Source organism: Dendrobates tinctorius, unplaced genomic scaffold (genome assembly GCF_039654945.1).
Source record: "Dendrobates tinctorius isolate UK_male_01 unplaced genomic scaffold, ASM3965494v1 ptg000011l, whole genome shotgun sequence".
Lineage (NCBI taxonomy): Eukaryota > Metazoa > Chordata > Amphibia > Anura > Dendrobatidae > Dendrobates > Dendrobates tinctorius.
This window is the reverse complement of record NW_027361679.1, coordinates 111252363-111279232: the sequence shown is the minus strand read 5'-3', so window position 1 is coordinate 111279232 and position 26870 is coordinate 111252363. Positions and strand designations below refer to the sequence as shown.

At 46.3% G+C, this 26870-nt stretch overlaps 1 protein-coding gene across 2 annotated transcripts in view; it reads left to right on the top strand.

Annotated features, from left to right (window-relative positions):
* Positions 1 to 26870, top strand: part of FKBP8 (FKBP prolyl isomerase 8) — a 112905-nt gene that overhangs the window by 69575 nt on the left and 16460 nt on the right. For both annotated transcript variants that reach the window (XM_073546165.1, XM_073546173.1), the window contains exons 3-7: positions 3687 to 3856; positions 4497 to 4585; positions 11602 to 11819; positions 22190 to 22362; positions 26101 to 26178. In XM_073546165.1, coding sequence (XP_073402266.1) covers positions 3687 to 3856; positions 4497 to 4585; positions 11602 to 11819; positions 22190 to 22362; positions 26101 to 26178 — 728 coding nt within the window. The remainder of the gene's footprint in view (positions 1 to 3686; positions 3857 to 4496; positions 4586 to 11601; positions 11820 to 22189; positions 22363 to 26100; positions 26179 to 26870) is intronic.

Genomic DNA, 26870 nt, shown 5'->3' with positions numbered 1-26870 from the left:
ACCCCCTTAGTTAGGGAAAAATAATAAAATAAAAAAAATTTATTTATTTCCATTTTTCCATTAGGGTTAGGGCTAGGGTTAGGGCTAGGGGTGTGTTGGGGTAGGGTTGGGGTAGGGTTAGGGCTAGGGTTAGGGCTAGGGTTAGGGGCGTGTTGGGGTTCGGGTTGGAGTTAGAATTGGGGGTTTCCACTGTTTGGGCACATCAGGGGTTCTCCAAATGCAACATGGCGTCTGATCTCAATTCCAGCCAATTCTGAGTTGAAAAAGTCAAATGGTGCTCCTTCCCTTCCAAGCTCTGCTATGCGCCCAAACAGTGTTTTACCCCCACATGTAGGGTAGCAGCCTACTCAGGACAAATTGCAAAACAATTTTTGGGGTCCAATTTCTCCTGTTACCCTTAGGAAAATAAACAATTGGGGGCAAAAATATCATTTTTGTGGAAAAAAATGATTTTTTTATTTTCACATCCGAGTGTTATAAACTTCTGTGAAGCACTTGGGGGTTCAAAGTGCTCACCACACATCTAGATAAGTTCCGTGGGGGGTCTAGTGTCCAAAATGGGGTCACTTGTGGGGAGTTTCAATAGTTTAGGTACATCAGGGGCTCTCCAAACGCACATGACACCCGCAGACCATTCCATCAAAGTCTGCATTCCAAAACGTCACTGCTTCCCTTCCGAGCCCCGACGTGTGTCCATACAGTAGTTTTCTCCCACATATGGGGTGTCAGCGTACTCAGGACAAATTGGACAACAACTTTTGGGGTCCAATTTCTCCTGGTACCCTTGGGAAAATAAAAAAATGGTGACTAAAAGATCATGTTTGTGGAAAAAATACGAATTTTTTATTTTCACGCCCGGGCGTTGTAAACTTCTGTGAAGCACTGGGGGGTCAAAGTGCTCACCACACATCTAGATAAGTTCCTTGGGGGGTCTAGTTTACAAAATGGTGTCATTTGTGGGGGGTTTCCACTGTTTAGGTACATTAGGGGCTCTCCAAAGGCAACATGACACCCGCAGACCATTACATCAAAGTCTGCATTCCAAAACGTCACTACTTCCCTTCCGAGCCCCGACGTGTGCCCATACAGTAGTTTTCTCCCACATATGGGGTAGCAGCGTACTCAGGACAAATTGGACAACAACTTTTGGGGTCCAATTTCTCCTGGTACCCTTGGGAAAATAAAAAAATGGTGACTAAAAGATCATGTTTGTGGAAAAAATACGAATTTTTTATTTTCACGCCCGGGCGTTGTAAACTTCTGTGAAGCACTGGGGGGGTCAAAGTGCTCACCACACATCTAGATAAGTTCCTTGGGGGGTCTAGTTTACAAAATGGTGTCATTTGTGGGGGGTTTCCACTGTTTAGGTACATTAGGGGCTCTCCAAAGGCAACATGACACCCGCAGACCATTCCATCAAAGTCTGCATTCCAAAACGTCACTACTTCCCTTCCGAGCCCCGACGTGTGCCCATACAGTAGTTTTCTCCCACATATGGGGTATCAGCATACTCAGGACAAATTGGACAACAACTTTTGGGGTCCAATTTCTCCTGGTACCCTTGGGAAAATAAAAAAATGGTGACTAAAAGATCATGTTTGTGGAAAAAATACGAATTTTTTATTTTCACGCCCGGGCGTAGTAAACTTCTGTGAAGCACTGGGGGGGTCAAAGTGCTCACCACACATCTAGATAAGTTCCTTAGGGGGTCTAGTTTCCAAAATGGTGTCATTTGTGGGGGGGTTCCACTGTTTTGGTACATCAGGAGTTTTCCAAACGCGACATGGTGTCCGATCTCAATTCCAGCCAAAAACGTCAAATGGCGCTGCTTCCCTTCCGAGCTCTGCCATGCGCCCAAATAGTGGTTTACCCCCACATGTGGGGTATCAGCGTACTCAGGACAAATTGCACAATAACTTTTAGGGTCCTGCTACCCTTGGGAAAATAAAAATTGGGGTGAAAAGATCATTTTTGTGGAAAAAATATGATTTTTTAATTGTACCGCTGTACGTTATAAACTTCTGTAAAGCCCTTGTGGGTTCAAAGTTCTCACCACATATCTAGATAAGTTCCTTGGGGGGTCTAGTTTCCAAAATGGGGTCACTTGTAGGGGGTTTCCACTGTTTAGGTACATCAGGGACTCTCCAAACGTGACATGGCGTCCAATCTGAATTCCAGCCAATTTTGCATTGAAAAAGTCAAACGGCGCTCCTTCCATTCTGAGCTCTGCCATGCGCCGAAACAGTCGTTCCCCCCCACATATCAGGTATCTGCGTACTCAGGACAAATTGCACAATAACTTTTGCAGTTCAATTTCTCCTGTTACCCTTGGTAAAATAAAAAAAATTGAACCTGAAGTATTTTTTTTATGAAAAAAAGTTAGATGTTCATTTTTTTTTAAATATTCAAAAAAATTCCTGTGACGCACCTAAAGGGTTAATAAACTTCTTGAATGTGGTTTTGAGCACCTTAAGGGGTGCAGTTTTTAGAATGGTGTCACTTTTGGGTATTTTCTATCATATAGACCCCTCAAAGTGGCTTCAAATGTGATGTGGTCCTAAAAATAAAATGGTGTTGTAAAAATGAGAAATCGCTGGTCAACTTTTAACCCTTATAACTTCCTAACAAAAAAAAATTTTGGTTCCAAAATTGTGCTGATGTAAAGTAAACATGTGGGAAATGTTAGTTATCAAGTTTTTTGTGTGCCGTATCTCTGTGATTTAAGGGCATAAAAATTCAAAGTTGGAAAATTGCGAAATTTTCAAAATTTTCGCCAAATTTCCGTTTTTCTCACAAATAAACGCAAGTTATTTGAACGAAATGTTACCACAAACATGAAGTACAATATGTCACGAGAAAACAATGTCAGAATCACCGGTATCCATGGAAGCGTTCGAGAGTTATGACCTCATAAAGGTACAGTGGTCAGAATTGTAAAAATTGGCCCGGTCATGAACGTGCAAACCACCCTTGGGGGTGAAGGGGTTAAAGTAAAGCATGATCTATGCCCAAGTGGTGCAGGGCATTTAGTGTATTGTTAATAGGAGTTCTCCATCATTATGAGTTATGAAGAGCCGATTGGAAATTCCATCACACAGAGTGCCAGGATGCTGATCCCATGCCTGGTCTCCAAAGTCCCGTATTTAGCTACCAGAAGTCTGGCATTCATTTATAGTCTGCATCGAATTTTAGAATTGATTTTGTGTAAGCGAAGCTAGAAACATGATCCCAACGCATTTCCTTGAGACCTGAATAGCCCCAATTAATTTGATATATGGTCTATTCTGTCCCCTAGTGGTCACCCTGAGTATACCATGTGTTTCTTTTCTAATATCTGTGTTCTGGTGAAATTACAGAAATACACTTTAAAATTGACAACTATATTAGTAAAGATCTGGATGACCTTATCTTTAAAAGAGCAACATGATATAAACATGATATAAACAGTTTTGGGGGGCAAATCGCTCTTGTCATATTCTTTTAATTTTAGTTGTCTTTTCAAAGAACTAGTTCTAACTATTTGTAAGGTTTGTACAGACTACGATCTGGTTGTGAAATAATAAAAACAGTTGTCCTCTTTTCAGCTGTTTCAGAGATCAGACCGATAACGTATTTAACCACTTTCTTGTATTGTATGCTGATATCTGTAAAATAAAAACAATATTTTCACACTAATTCATATACAGGTAATGGACTCCTGAAAAAGAAAGTTTTGGCTCCAGGCAAGGGTGCGGAGAGCAGACCAAGGAAAGGACAAGATGTCACTGTGCGGCTGAAGACCTCACTAGAAGATGGCAGCGTTGTAGCTGTTGATGCCTGTCTGACTTTCACATTGGGAGATGGCGATGTCATCCAGGTAATGGAGCTTGTAGGTGTATGATGTGAGAAGACTTGGACTTTGGTCTTAATGTATCCATAAGGAATGAGTATTTTGCTCACTCATCAGTTGATTGGCAGCTTATAAAGCCAGCACGATGTTTGAGGAGTCCTAGGAATGCTGGCTTCACAATAATCATAATCTAAAATTGGCCTCTACTCCACGAATAGATACTTTCTATGATTTTAAAGAACACATTGTAATCTCTTTGGTGATTTTTTTTTTTTTTTTTTTTTTTTTTGTTTTGATCTGTGGTGGAAAATTTATCCAGTCCCTTCAGGTTTAAGGTGGCCATCCTGTTTTATGCAGTATTATGGTTCCTCAAGCCACAATATTAGAATTTGCAAAATTAGCCATTGCAGAATATCACCAAAAAATGAAGTGTTCTGACACGCTGCATACATGGAAGTGACCAAGTTAGCGTTATTGCCAGGTTGTGAATATATTCATACATTTCCAGTAAGAATAACGGGAACAGCATTATCAAGTTGTAAGTAAGAAGAAGATGCTGTAGAATAGTTGCGTCCTGAGAAGTAGAAAAGATAGAGAGCTAATCTTTCCTGAAGGCTCACAAAGTGGGCTTATAATGACCGGGTAATTGATTTGTGTCTCTGTCTAGGCCCTGGATCTGTGTGTGCAGCTTATGGAAACGGAAGAAACCATACTTATTGATGCAAATTCTAAATATTGCTATGGGAAGGAGGGCAGGTTGGTATCTCGTTCCTTATTAATGTAAGCCTTGATCAGTGCTTCATGTCTTTACCTCCTGGACATTTTAGCAGCCAACACTTTATAGATCTTTTCCGATACATGGCCGTATAAGGCCTTGTCTTATGCTGGAGAGATTGTATTATTTTTTCATTCCTGTTTTGGGGTACAAATCAAATAATGCATGTATTTTTTTTCAGGATATTTTTCAGGATATTGATAAATCATTTTTTAAAATTTTATGATTTTTACTTTTATAGTCATTCTAGATGGAGGTCCGATGCTATTGCATCGGGAGGGCGGTAATGTCACGATGGGGGCAGACTTTGCAGCGTTGAGAATCCCTCCCCCCCCCCCCCCGCCCCCATGTGCTCACCCACCTATCCACTCTTTCCCCATGTGCTGACTTCTCCCATCTGTGCTCTCTTGTTTGACCTGTCTACCCCATGTACTTATCCCCCTTGTCTGCTGTCACTCTCCTTCCTGAGCTGTGTTCTCCCCTCATGTGCTGTCCCATTTGAGCTGTCTCCCCCCTGTGCTCTGTCTCTCTCACCCCTGTGTCTGACCATGTACAGAACATACCACAGCTCCTGAGCAGGGAAGGAAGCAAAAGACAATACTGACATTACAGCAGGAGATCACAGAGGATACATTTTATGAGGTAAAATATTGTTTAAAAACAGTCAGTGAAATATTTTACCTCACAAAATGAATCCTCTGTGATCCCCTGCCCGGGAGATGGGGTATGCTCCGTACACGGTCAGACAGACAATTTTTAAAACCCCTTCAATGTGACCGGCTTCCTCTGCCTGTTGACACGTCGCGCATCTGCCGCTGAGATCAGCCGAAATCCGCGCATGCGCAGTGCAACGATGTTCCGCTGGTGGTACCGCGCATGAGGCTGTGTGTGTGGTGCGACGGTGTTCCGCTGGTGGTACCGCGCAATAGATTGGTACCAGCAGCAGTTTCCATATTGAGACACCCATCACTTGGGTATTCCAATATGGCGGTCGGTGAACTTCCTCTGCTTGGAATTCTGGGATACGGTGATTTCTGGACAGAACAGGAAATGAAAACATTACAAGGCAATTATATAAATAGACTAGATTATGGCCCGATGCTATCGCATCGGGAGGATGCGATAGCATCACACCTCTTGCCATGTTAACCCTCAACACACACACTCCTCTCACCTTTCACCATCTCCACTCACGTCCACTCACTCCTTCACTCCACATACGACCCCTTCTCTCACTCCGTCTCTCATACTCACGCCGTCATCGCCGCTGCTCCACGATCCCCAACATCATCTTCCGCCGGCGCCATCCTGGATCCAGACGTCCTTCCACGCCGGCGAAATGTTCTTGTGGCGACGCCATTTTGAGTATCGTGAAATCCCGCGATACTCAAGATGGCGTCGCCAGAAGAACATGTCGCCGGCGTGGACGACGTCGGGATCCAAAATGGCGTCGGCGAAATCTCACGAGTTTCCGCCAACGCCATTTTGGATCCCGACGTCCTCGCCGGCGACATGTTCTTGCGGCGACCCCGTCTTGAGTATCGCAGGATTTCGCCGATCCAAAATGGCGTCACCGCAAGAACATGTCGCCGGCGTGGATGCCGTCGGGATCCAAAATGGCATCGGCGAAATCTCGCGAGATTTCGCCGACGCCATTTTGGATCCCGACAGCATCCACGCTGGCGACATGCTCTTGCGGTGACGCCATCTGGAGTATCGTGGGATTTCACGATACTCAAGATGGTGTCGCCGCAAGAACATGTCGCCGGTGTGGAGGACGTCTGGATCCAGGATGGCGCCGGCGGAAGATGATGTCGGGGATCGTGGATCAGCGGCGATGATGGCGTGAGTATGAGAGACGGAGTGAGAGAAGGGGTCGTATGTGGAGTGAAAGAGTGAGTGGACATGAGTGGAGATGGTGAAAGGTGAGAGGAGTGTGTGTTGAAGTTTAACATGGAAAGAGGTGTGCGGTGACGTCACCGGTTACAACTGGACGGAAGTTGTTACAACCGGAAGCTGCTTAGGGCATTTATTATTATAGATTGCTTTCATTTCTCACTAAATGACCTATTAAGTTAATTCTTATTAACTTATCTTATAACTGTTGTTTTTCTCAAAATAAAGTTGTTGCATTTTGTATGTTATGGAGGAACTTAAATGGAGCCCTTTACTACTAAGAAGGTGAAGACCTAATTGGTTATAATGTGTTTCTACCTTCTCCCCCCGGTCTCTGACAGCCGGGGATACATTTTTTTTTAATGTCAAAACTTGTCCTTTCAGCCTAGGGACTGTGGGTGCACATGGACAAGACCATGGCTATTTACTGAAGCAGTCCTGCACAACATGCGGCCCTCTGAACGATGTTCTGCAGCCCTCTGAGCTGTCCACTTCTTATGTTTAAATGTATTCACGTCTTTTAGACGCAAATACATTTAAACACTGTGGAGCCGGGACAGGAGCAGTGCTCGTCAGTCCCAGCACCGACATGCAGCAGTATGATGAGGTCAGCACGCTGTGGACGTCATCACAATGCTGCCGTCACCGAAGCGCCTGGAGACCAAACGGAGCGGCCAAAGTAAAGTGCTCCATCAAGTTGCCAAAGACTGCCTAATTATTGTGGATGAGGTGGGAGGAGGTTAATGTTACTGTGAGAGCATATCATGGGGGTGACCATTTTGAAAGGGGCATAGTTTTGCGAGAGGTGGTGGTGGGGGGTACTTTTATTCAGAGGGTCAGTGTGCTGGGGATATTTTATAGAGGCGCTGTTTGTGTATGTGAGGGTGATATTGTGCAGGGGATATATTTTGCAGAGGGGCAGTGTGTGGGGCATATTTTGGAAATGGCACAGTGTGGGGGTATATTTTGCAGAGGGGCAGTGTGTGGGGGACATTTTGGAGAAGAATAGTGTGAGGGTGATTGTTATGCAGGAAGCATAGGCTAATATTGAGGAATGCAACATGGGAGATATCTTTATTTAAGGGGCAGTATAATGATACTTAAATTTCTAAGGGCACGGTGTCGGGAATCACTGCTGAGGACTGAGAAGAGGGGAGTCTACGGAGACCATCTCTGGGCATGAAATCTCTTTGTGGCGTCTGTGCTACATGGAGACAAGAAGTAATGGGAATGACTTCAATCAGAGAAGATGTCAAATATAAGATGCCTAGCTGTAAGTGTTTATTTGTGATACTGACTAGGTCTCATCAATACTGTAGTTCCTGTATGGTCTGCAGTCTTATAATGACTGTTACCAACTCCCGGTATATCCTAACTATTGTTAAGGACTAGAAATGAGCAAATTTATTTGGATTTTGGCCCCGAATCTGATGACATATTCGTGCCATATTCGAACACTGTTCGTGCTGAATATATGTCTTATGATCGGTTTTGAACATATTCGGTAATTTCTACTCCCATTGACTCTAATGACGTTCGGCTGTGTTTGACGAATATTGCAGAAACAATATTCGATTCCGATCATATTCAGAACCAAATCCGAACAAATGCGCTCATCTCTATTAAGGACCTACTCGGAGTTGTAGGTTAATGCGAATACAATTGTACATGGGGCTGACCTGACATTGCAGTTGATCGCTGTACTAAGCTTGGTGATTTATTCATGTACTGCCGGTGATTCTGGCTCCTGCATTCTTGTACTGATGTTGGTTCTGATCTTGCTCACATTCTGCTAGCCATTCAAAACTTGCAACATGGCTATGTTCAAATTTAAAAATCTTCAAAACTTACTGTAGAGCAGTGGTCCCCAACCTTTCTGACCTTGAGAGCCACATCCAGCTCTGAGAGAGGGCCGCGAGCCACATCCAGCTCTGAGAGAGGGCCGCGAGCCACATCCAGCTCTGAGAGAGGGCCGCGAGCCACATCCAGCTCTGAGAGAGAGCCGCGAGCCACATCCAGCTCTGAGAGAGGGCCGCGAGCCACATCCAGCTCTGAGAGAGGGCCGCGAGCCACATCCAGCTCTGAGAGAGGGCCGCGAGCCACATCCAGCTCTGAGAGAGGGCCGCGAGCCACATCCAGCTCTAAGAGAGGGCCGCGAGCCACATCCAGCTCTGAGAGAGGGCCGCGAGCCATGTTGAGCTTTGAGAGATGGTCACGAGCCTCATCATCCAGCTCCCACACCCCCTCACACCAACCAAAGCCGCTATTATGGATATAATGACAGCCAAAGCTTTTCCACAGAAGCAGTATACCACAATCTCCTCCCTTCAGTATTCTCCCATCAAGCATTCCCACCACACTGTCGTATCTGGTTTCAAGCACCTCCTCTGACCGGTAATATTATCCTGTCTCCAGCACACCATTATTAAGTTATCTCTAAACCCCTTAGACCAGCATATGTGCATCCAGATCTGCTCTTCTGTGCCATTCTAACTTCTACTCACAAAATTCACCATTTTGAGATGTGCTCTTCATAGCTCTTTGCTAGACCTGGAGCTTAATGCACCAAGCTAGCAGACACCCGTGAGCCACAACTCATGAGATCGTGAGCCACATGTGGCTTCCGAGCTACAGGTTGGGGATCCCTGCTGTAGAGTTTTGAGCTCTAAAAACTCAATGTAAGTTAGCATATGTTCAGTTATTTTGTTGGAGCAGAAACTGAGCAGAATCTCTCCAAATCATCCTCAAATACTCAAAATTTGGTTCTGGTGATCTATGTACCACTCTTTTTTTTTTTTTGCGGCCCTTGGAATTGGTTCAGTATGGCATTGCAGCCATTGGACCAAAAAAATGTTGTGCCCCACTGTGTTAAAGGATGAATGTAAATGAATCTAAAAATTAATAGAAAAAAAAAACATTTGTTGTTTCTAGAAAAATCCATGTCTCTATTTTGGCTCCAATTCATTGGTTAGATAGTTACCAAAAGTCACAGGGATTATTGTTGCGTGTGGCAGCTGCTCCTACCAGCCCTGATGGAGGCAACGCCGAAACGTGCGTTGGGGTGTACGTGGTTGCTGTGGGGTCCCTGATTTACTTTCCTGGGCAAGACTGATTATATTCAACTATATTATCTTTGTGGCACTTTTGAACTCACATTGACCTTCATGTTTTGTACTCGAAGATGGGAAAAAATTCCAAGTGCGGTGAAATTGCAAGAAAAAGTGCAATCCCACACTTGTTTTTTGTTTGGCTTTTTTGCTAGGTTCACTAAATGCTAAAACTAACCTGCCGTTATGATTCTCTAGGTCATTAAGAGTTCTCTTTTATGTAATTGGTGAAAAAAAACTCCAAAGTTTGCTTAAAAAAAAAAAAAAAAAAAAATTGTGCAATTTTCTGAGAACCGTAGCGTCTCCATTTTTCGTGATCTGGGGTTGGGTGCGGGCTTATTTTTTGCATGCCAGGCTGACGTTTTTAATGATACCACATTTGTGCATATGCGTTCTTTTGATCGCCCGTTATTGCATTTTAATGCAATGTCGCGGCGATAAAAAAAGTAATTCTGTCGTTTTGAATTTTTTTCTCGCTGCGCCATTATTGAATTAATGCTTTTTTTTTTTTTAATTGATCGGGCGACACCTAATGTGTGTGTGTGTTTTTTTTTTTTTTTTTTGTTTTGATTAGGGCGAAAGGGGGGTGATTTGAACTTTTATTTATTTATTTTTTTTAAACATTTTTTCTTTACTTTTGGCATTCTTCAATAGTCTCCATGCAGATCGCCCATATGTAGCAGATTTACTGCATTGATTTGAGCGCCGGCCACCGGGCGGCGCTCAAAGCAATGCGCCTGCAACAACCTGGTTGTCAGGGCAATGCGTCGCCGACCCCCGATCACGTGACGGGGGTCGGCAATGAGCTCACTTCCGGCCAGGTGGCCGGAAGCGCTAGTTAAATGCCCGCTGTCACCTTTGACAGCAGGATTTAACTAGTTAAAGGGAATCTGTCACCCTTTTTTTTGACAATCAGCTGCCAGCATTGACATCAGGGGCTTATCTACAGCATTCTGTAATGCTGTAGATAAGCCCCCGCTGTAACCTGAAAGATAAGAAAAACACGTTAAACTATACTCACCGGAGGGGGCGGTCCGGTCCGACGCCTCCCATTTTCATCCGATGCCAGCACCTCCCATCTTCATACGATGCCGTCCTCTTCTTCCCTTCCTGTCGTGGCTCCGGCTCCGGCGCACTGCTCTGCCCTGTTGAGAGCAGAGCAGAATACTGCAGTGTGCAGGCGTCAGACCTCTTCCGACGCCTGCGCACTGCAGGACTCTGCTCTGCCCTCAACAGGGCAGAGCAGTGCGCCGGAGCCACTACAGGAAGGGAAGAAGAGGACTGCATCGTATGAAGATGGGAGGTGCTGGACCGGACCGATGCCTCCGGTGAGTATAATCTAACGTGTTTTTCTTATCTTTTCAGGTTACATTGGGGGCTTATCTACAGCATTACAGAATGCTGTAGATAAGCCCCTGATGTCAATGCCGGCAGCTCATAGGGGGCAGAAAAAGGGTGACAGATTCCCTTTACTAGGCGTGGGCGGATGGCGATTCCGCTCGCGCCTATTGTGGGCACATGTCAGCTGTTCATAACAGCTGACATGTCACGGCTTTGAGGTGGGCTCACCGCTGGAGCCCATTTCAAAGCAGGTGATCCTTATCGATGATGTACTATTCAGTCATCGGTAAGGAAGGGGTTAATAGTACTGTCATCCTTCATGGACAAATGATCTGATTATGCAATACTCTATGGTTATTTATCAGTATGACTTTTTTTATGACCTTCCGCATACACTTGACGTCCTTCGGATTTTTTTTTGTAAGCACTAATGCACTTATTGTTCTCCCCCATTCACTCGTGTGCTTTTTGATATGAAAAATGTAATAGTGTTCTTCTTCCCCCTTTTACATGCCAGCGCAGTGTACTGTGCCAAATATGCATACTTTTGAGTCTTGCGTAGCTGCAGTTATGAGTGGCGTTGCATATAATTTCTTTACCTGCTAAATAGTTACTATAGATTTCTTTACCTATATGCAATTTTTTTTTTCAAGGAGTCCAAATATCTTGTCCAATGCCAACCTTGTCCTTAAGGTGACCCTGCTTGATGTGAAAGATGGTCCAGATTTGGAGCTACTTACGGGACAGGAAAAGCTAGCTTTGGCCAACAAGAAGAGGGAACGTGGCAATTTCTATTACCAGCAAGCAGATTATGTGTTTGCCATAAATTCTTATGATATAGCTCTGAGGATTGTTAACTCCAGCTCCAAAGGTTTGTCTGCAGTTGTGGTGCTTATGTCAGGACTCGTACATGGAGCCCTTATCCACACTTAGGAGCACATAATAATATCATAGTGCTATAAAAGAGCTCATGAATATGGAGGACTACCTGGCAGCAGATTTACTAGTCCTCTTGTGATGATCTCATGCTGATTTTAAATCGGTGAGTTTATCAGATCTGCAGCAAGCAGCCCAGTAAGTGACACGTCACACTATTCAGGGTCTGTCTCTACATCATGCTGCTCTCAGACTTGGTGTCAAAAACCTGGTGACAGATTCCCTTTAAGGCGCTGATGAGTCTTGCGTTACAATACTATAACCTATGCTCTAATTATTAACCATTCCTGCCTGAAGAAGTAAGCATGTACAGTTCTACAGGAAATTGTGGGCAAAGGCAACATATTTATTCTTCTGTTTCAAAATGATTCCATAATTCCATATTGGAGAGGGAAGACCCTTAATATATTTTTACATTGAGTTACGGCTTTGAGAAATGGATGTTGGCTACTATTTCACATGGTTCCCTATTAGACTGTCTGCTATTTCAACCCTGTTCACTGATGGGATAATGGATCAGGGGGTATTTGCACAGAAAAACTGTTACCATACCAAGCAATTAGGGTGCAAGTTTTATTTCCCAAAGAGACTCCTCCTGTCAATTCTGCAAACCCCCTAAATTAAACAGAAATGGACATGACAACTTAAAAACGTATAAATTTAGGTATATACCATAAACAATATAAACTTGTGTGTCCAAATGAATATTGAATGGCAGACCATTCGGGACTAAAACCAAAAAAAAAAACACCGAGCATGAAAGTATTAGGCTATGTGCCCACGATGCAGAAATGCTGCAGAATTTTTCGCAGCGTTTCCGCAACTCCCCGCTGCGGGTAAAACGCTTACGGAATTCACACGAGTTTTCCCGCTAAACACAAGCATTTCTCTCACCCATGACAGCACGATGGAGAGAGGGTGTCCGCCCATCAAGGACAGGAACCTACAGATAAAAAGGCGGCACCTCTCCTCCGCCCCCCCCAGTTGGGTTCCTGTCCTTGACGGGTGACCCGTGGATCCTGCAGCAGGCGGCAGGCTTACCTTTGAAGAGGAGCCAGGGCCGTCCCGTTCGTAGTCCTGGCAGTGAGGAGGCCCCTGCCGCGGCGGGGTCGGTGCCTGAAGCCGCCACCTCTGTAGCCGAGGGGCTGTACAGGGTGAGCGGGCGAGGAGGACCGAGCCGCCGCGCCGAAAAGGAGAATGGGGTTGGAGGGACGCCGGTACACGCAGGGGGCAGCACGCGGTACAGAGGTGTACCAATATGGCGCTGCCCCGGAAATGGAATGAAGATTTCCAGGTCCCCGCGGTCGGCGCATGCGCATCGCGCGCTCCCTGGGGCACAGCGGGGCAGGCTGGGAGGAGGAGGTGACGTCAGGGCCCGGGAGATTCAAAAGAAGACGGTGGGAGCTGCTCCTTGCTGGAAGTGTCCTATAGACATGGAGGACAGCGACCAGCATGAGGAGCAGCCAATGCAGCAGCATAAGGAGCAGCAGCAGCACAGGAACCATCGCCGGCAAAAAGAAAAGGACGGGCGAGAGGGCTGGTCCAGTAGCCACTCCACGCAGCGGAGCAAGTCGACTGCGAGGAGCAAATCGCCTCCTGTGGATCAGCCCGTGAGGGATCCGAATCCACCTCCCGAACCGGTACCTGCAACCGCGCATGATGGGGTAAGTGATCTACGTGAATGTCCCCCATTATAATAGACTTCTTTCCCTTATTAGGGAAAGAAGAAAGAAAAGACAAAGGACAGGGAATGCCCCACCTGTAGAAGGCCGCTACCAGCAGCTTGGGATAAAAAACTCTGCGACTCCTGCATACAGGAAGTTCTTTGTGATGAAACCCCGGATTAAGCCTCAGATCTAAGAGTGGTAATCCGATCGGAGTTTCAAAGTCCCCTTTCATCCCTAAAACGCAAAGAGAGGGGAAAGAAAAGGGACACAGTAGCGGCCTCCCAGTCAGAGGCCTCGACGTCAGGGGAAGTTACATCAAATACTTCAGACACCGACTCGTCATCCTCAGATGAGGAAACAGAGGGACGTCATTGCTTTCCCCTGGATGAGGTAGACATGTTAGTAAAAGCGGTAAGGTCTACCATGGGGGTAGCAGACCCTCGGCCAGATAGATCAGTCCAGGACATAATGTTCGGGGGATTAGGCCAAAAGAGACGCAGAGTATTCCCGCTAAACGAGAATGTACAGGGCCTGATAAAAAAAAGAATGGGAGAGACCAGATAGGAAGAACTCCACGGTTCCCTCCCTTAAAAGAAAATACCCATTTGACGAGGAAGCGTCCACGTCCTGGGACAGAGCCCCGAAGTTAGATGTGGCGGTCGCCAAAGCCTCGAAAAAATTTGCACTCCCCTTTGAGGATATGGGTACTCTAAAGGACCCATTAGACAAAAAAGCTGATACTTTCCTCAAGGGCACCTGGGAATCAGCAGGAGGAAATCTTAGGCCAGCGATAGCGGCAACTTGTACCTCCAGAGCCCTCATGGTGTGGGTAGACCGACTAGAGAAGCAGCTAAGGGAAGTTACACCCTGGGAGAAGATCCTGGAATCCATTCTCGTGATAAGGGGAGCGGCGGCCTCCTTAGCCGACTCTTCTGCTGATTCGATAAGGTTGTCATCCAAAACGGCAGCCCTGTCAAAGGCAGCCCTGTCAAACGCAGCCCGAAGAACGCTGTGGCTTAAATGTTGACCTGGGGATTTGCAAACTAAGATGAAACTATGTGCCATCCCTTGTGAAGGGAAATTCCTATTTGGAGAGACTTTGGATGACATCCTCGAAAAGGCGGGGGACAAAAAGAAGGGATTCCCAAATTTAGGCCCTACAGGCCCCACAGGCTTTAAAAGGTACTTTCGGAACAAAAAATTTTTTCAGAGGAGACCCCCGAGAGAACAGAAATGGGATGACAGAAGGAGAGACAAGGGGGTTCTTCTTTGGTAACTCGTCCCGAGACAAAAAGCCCTCCAAGTGACTGTTTGCCCAGGGTGGGAGGGAGGCTAAGCTTTTTTTCTCCCAGCCTGGAGGAAAATATCGACCAACCCTTGGTTATTAAATCTGAGAGGATCAGGGTTAAGGATAGACTTTCTCTCTTTCCCACCTCAAAAATATGTAGTGACCCCACTAAGATCATCAGTAAAAGAACAAGAAGCCCTCGAAAAAGAGGTCCTAAGCCTGTTGAACAAAAAAGTCCTCCTGGAGGTTCCCCCGTGGGAGAAAGGCAGAGGATTCTACTCGCCTCTCTTCCTAATAACCAAACCGGACGGTACCTTCCGGACAATTATAAATCTAAAAAGACTGAACGATTATGTCAAAAGCGAGAAATTCAAAATGGAGTCGATCAAGTCGACCATCAAAATTCTCTTTCCACATTGCTTCATAGTAGTATTAGACCTCAGCGATGCCTACTATCACGTCCCCATCCACAAAGACTCCCGACAATACCTCAGACTTGCGGTCTCCATAGGAGGCGAAATAAGGGAATTTCAGTACAGGGCCCTGCCATTTGGGATCTCGGTAGCCCCGCGAATCTTCATGAAACTAGTGGCAGAGATGATGGCTCACCTAAGAGAACAAGATGTTCTAATAGTCCCATATCTGGACGACTTTTTAATAGCAAGCAACTCAGCCCAAAGATGCAGGGAACAGAGGGACAGAGTGATGGGCACTATAAGAAACCTCGGATGGCTCCTAAACCTAAAAAAATCAAGGCTGGAGCCCAGGAAAGTCCAGGAGTTCCTAGACCTGACACTAGACTCAAACACCCAGGAGTGTTACCTGCCAGACCACAAAAAAGAGAGGATCGCTCAGATGGTAGCAAGAGCAACGCAGAACCCTTCCATGACGTTAAGAAAAGCAATGTCACTGTTAGGGTCCCTCTCCGCATGCCTGCCGGCGGTCCAGTGGGCACAGCTACATACGAAAGATCTCCAATGGGGTGTTTAACCAACCAGTCAGCATTAAGAGGTCACTTGGAAGGTTACGTTACACTAGACTCCAAAACTATTCGTTCCCTAGCTTGGTGGGGAAACAGAGACAACCTATTTAAAGGGATTCCCTGGGTGATAAAAGTCACACACATAATCACCATGGTTGCCAGTCCCAAGGGATGGGGAGCACACATGAGCAACAGGGTGGCTCAGGGGGAATGGGGAGGTCAGGAACTAGAAGCCTCCTCGAACCAAAAGGAACTGCTGGCAGTAGGCTACGCCCTAACACACTTTCTACCGGTATTAAAGGGACATCGTGTCCGAATATTTTCGGACAATCGAGTGACTGTGGTCTACATAAATCATCAGGGGGGAACCAGGTCCCAAACACTAATGAATACATCCTCTGAAATATTCACGCTTACCGAGAAAAACCTAGTGTCCCTATCTGCACTACACATACGGGGAGCAGAGAACCAGACAGCAGACTTTCTAAGTCGCACCCAGCTACATCAAGGGGAGTGGGTTCTAAAACAGTCCATTTTTTCGGAAAATTGTAAAAATGTGGAGAACCCCGGACATGGAGCGGTTTGCCGACCACAAAAACAAAAAAGTGGAAGCATTTTGTTCCCAGGACCCTGGATGCGTTTATGCTTCCATGGACGCAGGGCGTAATGTATGCCTTTCCACCGCCCATTCTCATCCCGGCAGTCATAAGGAAAGTCAGAGAAGACACAGGGCTGTGGAGTCGGTAAGCCAAACCTGCGACTCCGACTCCGACTCCTCAATTTCCCTTACACCGACTCCGACTCCACGACTCCGACTCCGACTCCCACATATATTGCTTATATTTAAGTGAAAAATGTATTGTAGTACAATGTGAACATCAGACATTTAATCATTTCTATGATACAATAATCAAGATATTTAGATAGAACATAATATCTATTTATCTATTTGGAATCTATTGACAGATTTGCAGTGCAGTGTTTCTTTATTCAACCATTAAAGGTCACACAATAAAGGACGGGCAGATAACATGAGGCATGTGGGGAAAAAAGACGGACGACAGCCTGGACCTGTTGAAGCGTCTGTGTACGCGAAATGGCTGTGGTCCGTCTTTTTCCCTGCATGCCTCATGTTATCTGCCCGTCCTTTATTGTGTGCCCTTTAATGGTTGAATAAAGAAACACTGCACTGCAAATCTGGGTGCGTGCCGCATCTTTTTCCTTCTGTTACAAATATATATATATATACATATTATACAGTATATATACTGTGTATGTGTGTGTGTGTGTGTGTGTGTGTGTATATATATATATATATATATATATATATATATATATATATATATATATATATATATATATATATTATACACATATCTCGGCTAAGATAAAGCCTAGATCCTCAGGCTACAGTCACACTATGGGCGTAGCCAGGATCAAACCTGGGTGGGGGGCAGAACTTCATACTATTCTGCAGAATTTCATAATGCACACCTCAGCTGCTGCAGAACCTCATACTGCACACCCCTACACTTGAAATAAAAAGCCTGCACCTTAACATGTGAATGTAGTCTATTTATTCCAACTATCAATTGATGTTGATGTGTTACTGAAGACGAGCAATGCCTGACCTGGGCGTCCTTTTGGGCAGCTATGAGGTGTACCTGACTGGTGCTAAAAAAAGGAGTGTTAGTCTGTGTGCTACCCGGCTTCCATTCTTTTTGGTACAGATATGATATGGATAGACAGATATGGATAAATGGATATATACAGTAGATAGAGCAGATTTCTAATCTGCTTTTGCTATTGAAAACATTATCTATGAGCTCAAAAACCTTTCAGGTTATGCGGTTTTTGAAAAAGCTGATCGGCTTTTGCAACTGAAAAACGTATCCTCAAAAAACGCAGGAAAAGCGCTGTGTATGAATGTAGCCTTAGATCAGGAATAGAACAGCCATTTATAGGACATTTCATAACTTTCCCAAATTCCTATGAAAAAATATTCAGCACATTCTGCATTGAACTACTGTACCCAATTTATTATATATTTTAGGAGTCGGAGTCGGTCTATTTTATACTGACTCCAACTCCGACTCCACCAAAATGAGCACCGACTCCGACTCCACGACTCCGACTCCACAGCCCTGAGAAGACAGGGCACAAATGATATTAATAGCCCTGTTTTGGCCAAAAAGAACTTGGTTTTCCTGGCTGAGAATACTGTCAATAACCGACCCCTGGGTTCTACCAGATCTTTCCGACCTTCTGTCCCACGGTCCCGTGTTACACCCTCGGGCAGTGAACCTCCATTTAACAGCATGGAATTTGAAAGGGCACTGCTGAGGGGGAGAGGGTTTTCAGAAAACCTGGTTTCCACGCTACAAAAGAGTAGGAAACCGATCACAACCAGGGCCTATGGTAGAACTTGGAAGAAATTTCTATCTAGCTCTGGGGTAAGGGTTCAAGATGGAATCCAAATTGACAAAATTCTCGAATTCCTACAAAAAGGGTTAGAGCAGGGGCTGGCAACTAATACATTGAAGGTACAGATAGTGGCTCTAGGTGCCCTTTATAACCAGGATGTGGCAGGCAACCCTTGGGTGGCATGACTTATGAGGGCCGCAGCCAGGTCTAGGCCAATAACCACCCAGAAAATACCATCATGGGATCTAAACCTAGTGTTGTCTCCACTAACAGGGCCCCCATTCGAGCCCATCCAATCAGCACCCCTAAAAACTATACTTTTTGTGGCCCTATCATCCCCTCGCAGAGTGAGCGATATTCAGGCTCTGTCAGCAATACCCCCTGCTCACTAAAATCCTGGACGATAGTCATATTAAAACCTGATCCAGCATACCTACCTAAGGTGTCGACACACTTACATAGGTCCCAAGAAGTGGTCCTTCCTTCCTTCCTTCTGCCCAAACCCTAGGAATAGGGGAGAGGAGAAATTTCACACCCTGGATGTGAAGAGGTGCCTAGTTCAGTTCCTAGAGGCCACCAAGGGATGTAGGAAGGAAGAGTCTCTCTTTGTGTGTTTCCAGGGACCTCGGAAGGGACTCAAGGCATCCAAGAGTACCCTAGCAAGGTGGATAAGGGATGCGATTGCCCTGGCGTATTCATCCAGTGGGAATACCATCCCGGAGGGTCTAAAAGCTCACTCTACAAGGGCAATGGCGATCTCATGATCAGAAAGATCAGAGGTATCAATAGAGCAGATCTGTAAGGCGGCCACCTGGTCAACACCTTCTACCTTTTTTAGGCACTATCGCTTAGATCTAGCCTCTACGTCTGACCTGACCTTCGGGAGAAGGGTCCTTCAGGCAGTGGTCCCTCCCTAAGCTACCAATCTCTGAAATTCTCACCGTGGTGCTGTCATGGGTGAGAGAGAATAGCTTAGTTACTCACCGATAACGGTGTTTCTCGGAACCCATGACAGCAACCACTTATTCCCCCCCCTTTCACGTGTGCGGTGAGCACGACTTAATGTGTGTAAAGTGTTTTTTGTTAGACACGGGGCTTCTCCATAATATGCAATATTATAATGTTATGTATATACTTTTGTTAACTAACCGGGAGACCCTCTGATGCTCTGTATCCAACTGGGGGCGGAGGAGAGGTGCTGCCTTTTTATCTGTAGGTTCTTGTCCTTGATGGGCGGACCCCCTCTCTCCGTGGTGCTGTCATGGGTTCCGAGAAACACCGTTATCGGTGAGTAACTAAGCTATTTGCAAGCGTTTTTAGCTTGTAGAATGCTAATTTGAAGCATCGCTTGGAAAAGTGATTGACAGGTTGGTCACACTTGTCAAGCATAGTGCTTGACAAGTGTGACCAACTTTTTACTATTGCTGCTGCCTATGCAGCATCAATAGTAAAAGAATATTATAAATAATTTAAAAAAGTAAAAGAATGCTAAAAATAATTTAAAAAATAAAAATAGGGATATACTTACCCTCTGTGGGCCCCCGGAGTTCTCCCGGTCCTCAGTGACGCTGTCGGCAAGCTCCGTTCCCAGGGATTCATTGCGAGAATCGCCTCAGATGGCGTAGCGATCTCGCAAGCGTGACGTCATCTTGGATGAATCTCTCAATGCATCCCTGGGAACGGCAGATGCTGGCATCGCCGCGTGCAGCGCTGAGGACTCCGGGGGCCATCAGAAGGTGAGTATATCCCGATTTTTAATTTTTTTTTTTTTTTTTTATGTAATTCTATTTTTTTACTGGAATATGGTACCCAGGGCATGGAGGAGAGTCTCCGCTCCTCCAGACCCTGGGTACCATCCGCACATGAAGCGCTCATTTTACGCATGGTGGGCATAGGCACATGCGTAAAGTGAGCGTTTCAATGTAATCCTATGGCGGCGGAATCGCATGGCCACAGCAATTGTGGAATCCCATAGGATTGCATGGGAATGCGTTTTTAAAAGCATTTCCCCTGCGGCAAAAATGCGGCGGAAACGCTTAAAAAATGCAACTTGGGCACTCAGCCTGAATGTCGCAATAATGAAAGGGACGAAAAAAGATGGAGAAGGGGATATTAAAAAATGCCTTTATTAATAAAGTGAATGGCAAAATGGTATAATGTGCAAGTGTGTCCACACTAAAAACAGATAAAAATAGATCAATAAAATATAGCACCATAAACAAAATGATGAAAATAAAAACCAGGACCGCTAAGAACAATCATGAAAAATGCTGAATTAGAGTGTATTAAATAAAGAAATGTGTGTGTATGTATTATGAATAAAAGTATGCATCAGCAATTCACAATATATGATTAAATCTAACAGTTTAAGGCTGAGTTCACACGTGGCGTTTTTTTCGCGTTTCCGCTGCAGTTTTAACCGCGCAATTTTGCCGCGAAAAATAAGCATCCCATGCATTCCTATTGGATTCCTCAATGCTGTGCTAATGCTGCGATTTTTACCGTGGCGGAATCGCTTCGCGGTAAAAAAACGCAGCATGCTCATTAATTTTGCGGAATCGCGGCGATCTCGCACCCATAGGAATGCATTGTTCTGCTTTCCGCATGTGGATGTGCACACCATGCGAAAAGTAAGCAGAACATTTGCGGATGGTACCCACTGTCTGGAGGAGAGGAGACTGTCCTCCGTGCTTTGGGTACCATATCCCTGTAAAAAATAGAATTTAAAATAAAAAATATTGTTATTCTCACCTTCCAACGTCCCGCCTCTCTCCACGCTCCCGGTCCCAGTAAGCCTTTGCGAGCGATGACGTCCGTTCTCGCGGGATCGCGAAGTCTCGTGGTCATTCGTGTGACGTCATTGCAAATGACCGCAAGACGTCGCGATCCCGCGAGAACAGACGTCATCGCGGTAATTGTCGCAAAGGATTACTGGGACCAGGAGCGTGGAGAGAGGCGGGAAGGCTGCGCGGGACGTCGGAAGGTGAGAATAACAATATATTTTTTTTATTATTATTATTTTTTACATTCTATCTTTTACTATTGAGGCCGCATAGGCGGCCTCAATAGTAAAAAGTTGGTCACACTCGTCAAACACTATGTTTGACGAGTGTGACCAACCTGTCAATCAGCTAATTACGCTTGCAAAATGCTAGTTTTTCCGCCGGAAAATCGCGGGAATTTAAAATGCGATTTTCCCGCGGAATAGAATTCTGGAATTCTCGCGGTAATTTCCGCAAGAGTTCCACTACATGTGAACCCAGCCTAATAATGCTGTATTATAGCTAAATCATCAATACACACTGAAAAACATATCAGCAAGGATGTTGATTAACCGTGCTGGAAGATACATATGGCCATGCATATCAGTGGTCTATCACCCAATAGTATGCAAATAAAAACTATTGATAATCATAAATCAGTTCAAAGGAACATATAAATAATGTATACCAACTAGATCATATAGGGATGACCAACAATGAATATATAAATAGTACTTGGTAATGATGTGATGGCGGACTGGTGCAGTGCGGAGCACAACCCGATGCGCGTTTCGAATCTGCGTCCTTAGTCAGGGAGACATTTTGTCTAAGGGGCTGAGCCTGATCCATATGTGGCCAGTATCGGCTGTGTTATACGTATGTCACTCTTATCTGCCAGTAAAGCAATAACTCTGCTGCAGCTTAGCGCCTTAGATACTGCAATCAATAGCAACCATAGCGTATTAGCAGTTAGGGTGTTGGACCCTGTCTGTCCTCGTTTCCTCCAAGGCCAATAATAAAAAAAAAAAATTGCAGTGGGTTCATGAATAGGGGATACTTGGCTTGGAAATATTAAGGAAGACTGGTCCATTCTCCTATTAGAAACCCATGTAGCGAGTAATGCTTGTGAAAGCCTCTGTTCTAGTGTTAACCTGTTTCCTGCCTTCTTATCTCTGCTTCTAGTTGATTTCACACATGAAGAAGAGGGTGAATTGCTGGATGTTAAAATGAAGTGTCTGAATAACCTGGCAGCTTCACAGTTAAAATTGGATCACTTTGAGGCAGCCCTGAAGTCATGTAACGTGGTGCTGGAGCAGCAGCCAGAAAATATTAAGGCCTTGTTCAGAAAGGGAAAGGTAATGGAAAGACACAGATGGAAACCAGAATCTGCAGTTGAAACTGACCCGCCATCAGATTTTTTTAACCTTCCTGTTGATCACGGTTGTGGTGTAAGAGCAATTATTTGTATCCTTCCTGCCTGTTACTCTGTGAAGTCAGACAGGTAGCAGTTTGTGAACGATCTAAATGTGACTACTACTTCTCTATTATTCGGCTGAGATAACATTGCTTCTTACAAGCCTCTGATGACATCACAACCTTGTGTAGTTTCAGGTGAAGGACACGATGTCCACAAAACCACTTGTTTACTGTGCATTTCTTGTCATCTCCACTAGATGTCTCCCTAGCTCAGCGATGACATGTAACACATGCCTCACTCAGCAGTGATCTATCCTTAGGAGGATTACTGTAGACCAGGGGTGGGGAACCTTTTTCTGCCGAGGGCCATTTGGAATTTTATAATAGCGTTCGGGGGCCGCATAAAATTATTAATAATGATGAGCGAGTATACTCATTGCTCGGGTTTTTCCGAGCATGCTCGGGTGTCCTCTGAGTATTTTGGCGTGCTCGGAGATTTAGTTTCTGTCAACGCAATTGCATGATTTGCAGCTGCTGGTCAGCCTGAAAACATGTGGGGATTCCTTAACAAACAGGCATTCCCTCACATGTATTCAGGCTGTCCAGCAGCCATAAATCATGCAGCTGAGGCGACGAAAACTAAATCTCTGAGGTCCCCAATAGGCAGGTAAATGTTCCCAATAGGCAGCACAGGTCCCCCAAAAGGCAGGTAAATGGCCCCAATAGGCAGCACAGGTCCCCATTAGGCAGCATAGGTCCCCAATAGGCAGGCAAATGTCCCCATTAGGCAGCAGAGGTCCCCATTAGGCAGCAGAGGTCCCCATTAGGCAGCAGAGGTCCCCATTAGGCAGGTAAATGTCCCCAATAGGCAGGTAAATGTCCCCAATAGGCAGGTAAATGTCCCCAATAGGCAGGTAAATGTCCCCAATAGGCAGGTAAATGTCCCCAATAGGCAGGTAAATGTCCCCATTAGGCAGCATAGGTCCCCATTAGGCAGCATAGGTCCCCATTAGGCAGCATAGGTCCCCATTAGGCAGCATAGGTCCCCATTAGGCAGCATAGTTCCCCAATAGGCAGGCATGTCACCATTGGGCAGCACAGGTCCCCAATAGGCAGCACAGGTGCCCAGTAGGCAGTATTAGGTCCCCAATAGGCAGTATAGGTCTCCAATAGGCAGCACCGGTCCACAGGTCCCCAATAGGCAGGTAACTGTCCCCAATAGGCAGGAAAATGTCCCCATTAGGCTGCACAGGTCCTCATTAGGCAGCACAGGCTCCCAATGGGCAGGAAAATGTCCCCAATAGGCAGGTAAATGTCCCCATTAGGCAGCACATCTCCGTAAGAGGCAGCACAGGTCCCCATTAGGCAGCACAGGTCCCCATTAGGCAGCACAGGTCCCCAATAGGCAGGCATGTCACCATTGGGCAGCACAGGTCCCCAATAGGCAGCAAAATGTCCCCATTAGGCAGCACAGGTCCCCAATAGGCAGCACAGGTCCCCCAAAAGGCAGGTAAATGGCCCCATTAGGCAGCACAGGTCCCCATTAGGCAGCATAGGTCCCCAATAGGCAGGCAAAGGTCCCCATTAGGCAGCACAGGTCCCCATTAGGCAGCACAGGTCCCCATTAGGCAGCACAGGTCCCCATTAGGCAGCAAAATGTCCCCATTAGGCAGCACAGGTCCACAATAGGCAGGAAAATGTCCCCAATAGGCAGGTAAATGTCCCCATTAGGCAGCACAGGTCCCCACAATAGGCAGGAAAATGTCCCCATTAGGCAGCATAGGTCCCCAATAGGCAGGCATGTCACCATTGGGCAGCACAGGTCCCCAATAGGCAGCACAGGTGCCCAGTAGGCAGTATTAGGTCCCCAATAGGCAGTATAGGTCTCCAATAGGCAGGCAAATGTCCCCATTAGGCAGCAGAGGTCCCCATTAGGCAGCACAGGTCCCCAATAGGCAGCAAAATGTCCCCATTAGGCAGCACAGGTCCACAATAGGCAGGAAAATGTCCCCAATAGGCAGGTAAATGTCCCCATTAGGCAGCACAGGTCCCCAATAGGCAGGAAAATGTCCCCATTAGGCAGCATAGGTCCCCATTAGGCAGCATAGGTCCCCATTAGGCAGCATAGGTCCCCATTAGGCAGCATTGGTCCCCAATAGGCAGGCATGTCACCATTGGGCAGCACAGGTCCCCATTAGACAGCACAGGTGCCCAGTAGGCAGTATTAGGTCCCCAATAGGCAGTATAGGTCTCCAATAGGCAGCACCGGTCCACAGGTCCCCAATAGGCAGGTAACTGTCCCCAATAGGCAGGAAAATGTCCCCATTAGGCAGCACAGGTCCTCATTAGGCAGCACAGGCTCCCAATGGGCAGGAAAATGTCCCCAATAGGCAGGTAAATGTCCCCATTAGGCAGCACATCTCCCCATTAGGCAGCACAGGTCCCCATTAGGCAGCACATCTCCCCAATAGGCAGCACAGGTCCCCATTAGGCAGCACATACTGACCTGGTGTTGAACACAGTGACTCCTGGATGGCCCCCAGGCCCCGCACCGCGCACACAGCAGCACACGGTCACCACCGCACCGGTGACCGGGGTGATGAAGATGGCAGGCTGGGGTGATGAAGAAGGCAGGCCGGGGAGGCAGGCCGCAGACCAGTCCAGCGCAGCTCACACTCTGGCGCGCGATTACTCGTCCTCTTCATTAGTATCAGTGCGCGGGGGGCGCTGGGGTCCAGCGGGGTGTGCTCAGTCCCCGTCAGTGTGTGCACGTATCAGTGCGCGGTATCCAGCGGGCGGGGCTAGGAAGCAGAGCAAGAGTGCTCCTCTGGCTCCTGCAACAAGGTACCCGATCGCGGCTCTGGAGCAGCTGCGGGCCTGATCAAATGATATGGCGGGCCGTATACGGCCCGTGGGCCGGACGTACCTCACCCCTGCTGTAGACCCTCCTCAGGGATTCCCAGCATGACTGGCATTTAGCCATGCTTTTATCCTGTTTCCATGTATTTTAATGTTTTTGGGTTATTTCTGATTGTGTTATGTACTAAGGTTTTTTTTTCCAAGGCATAATTCATTTTGAAACTGTAAAAAGCCTTCCCACCTTCCACCCACAAAGTGAAGGTATTAAAGTGGTTATCTGAAATTATTTGATTTTATTACTACAGGCCTAAGAACTAACTGTTCTACCAGGCACCTATCTCTGCCGGCACAAGAGTTGTCACGGACTGCTTCTGACATCATACTGATGGACAGCCGACTTCTCGGGGTTAGGTAGTGGCGAGCCGGCTGTCAACCAGCATGACGTCTGCAGTCACACCCCGTCAACAGAGTGGAATAGAAGCCATTGCTCTGTCAATGTGATGTCAGCGGAAGTCACAGAATGGCTGCCAGGAGTGGTCAGTAGCCATTCTGTGCAGGCAGAGATTGCCCTGGGCAGATTAGGCAGGTACTTAGCAACTACCTTCCTGTAATTAAGTTCTTGGGCCCATAATAAAGAAATCAAATAGTCAAAAAACTCCTTTAAGTCCTAATATATTTATATTTTTTTAATAAACTTTTTTTTAATTGTTGTGTGTGTTTGTGTCCACATTTGAAGAAAATATTCAGCTTTTATGACCGTTACGTGATAAGAAATGTATTCATGCTCTTGCTTTCAATTTCTACTTCTCTATCTGTAGGTATTGGCCCAGCAGGGAGAATACAGTGAGGCTATATCCATCCTGAGGAAGGCATTGAAGCTAGAGCCATCCAATAAGGTACTTGGCACAAAATGATTGTGGCTGTATTTTACGGTCTGTGTTAAGGACACAATTGCCAGCCTGACCGATGTCTCTCTTGATTTGAGGTAACGGTTGCATAGGCACCTGTGAATCTGGCCAAAAAATGAATATACCGTATATACTCATGCATAAGCCGAGATTTTCAGCCCATTTTTTTGGGCTGAAAGTCCCTCTCGGCTTATACACGAGTCATATACCTAGGGGTCGGCGGGGGACAGGGGTGTCAGAGAGCATACTGACCCCCTCGACGGGTCTCTGCAGCCCCCCTCCCCCGCTTCTCCCATGGTCTCCCTTCCTCATATTCATGAGTTTAATGAGCGGTACCACGTGACCGCTGAAGGAAGGGAGACTGTGGGAGAAGCGGGGGGGGGGGGGGGGGGGGGGGGCGGCTGAAGAGACCGCACCAGGAGGGGGTAAGTATATCCAATATTCACCTGTCCCTGGTCCATCGCTGCTTGCTGCTGTCTGCTGTATCCTCTGTCAGTGACGTTTAGGCAGCAGAGGGCGCGATGACTCTGCTCCCTGAACAATCACTGACACAGGACGCGGCAGACAGGCGATGGACCCGGGGACAGGTGAATATCGCAGGTGCTGGGTCCTGAGCCAGCGGCGACACGGCACTTTTCCCCCATAGCGCACCGGTGTCCCTTGCCGGCTCAGGACCCGGC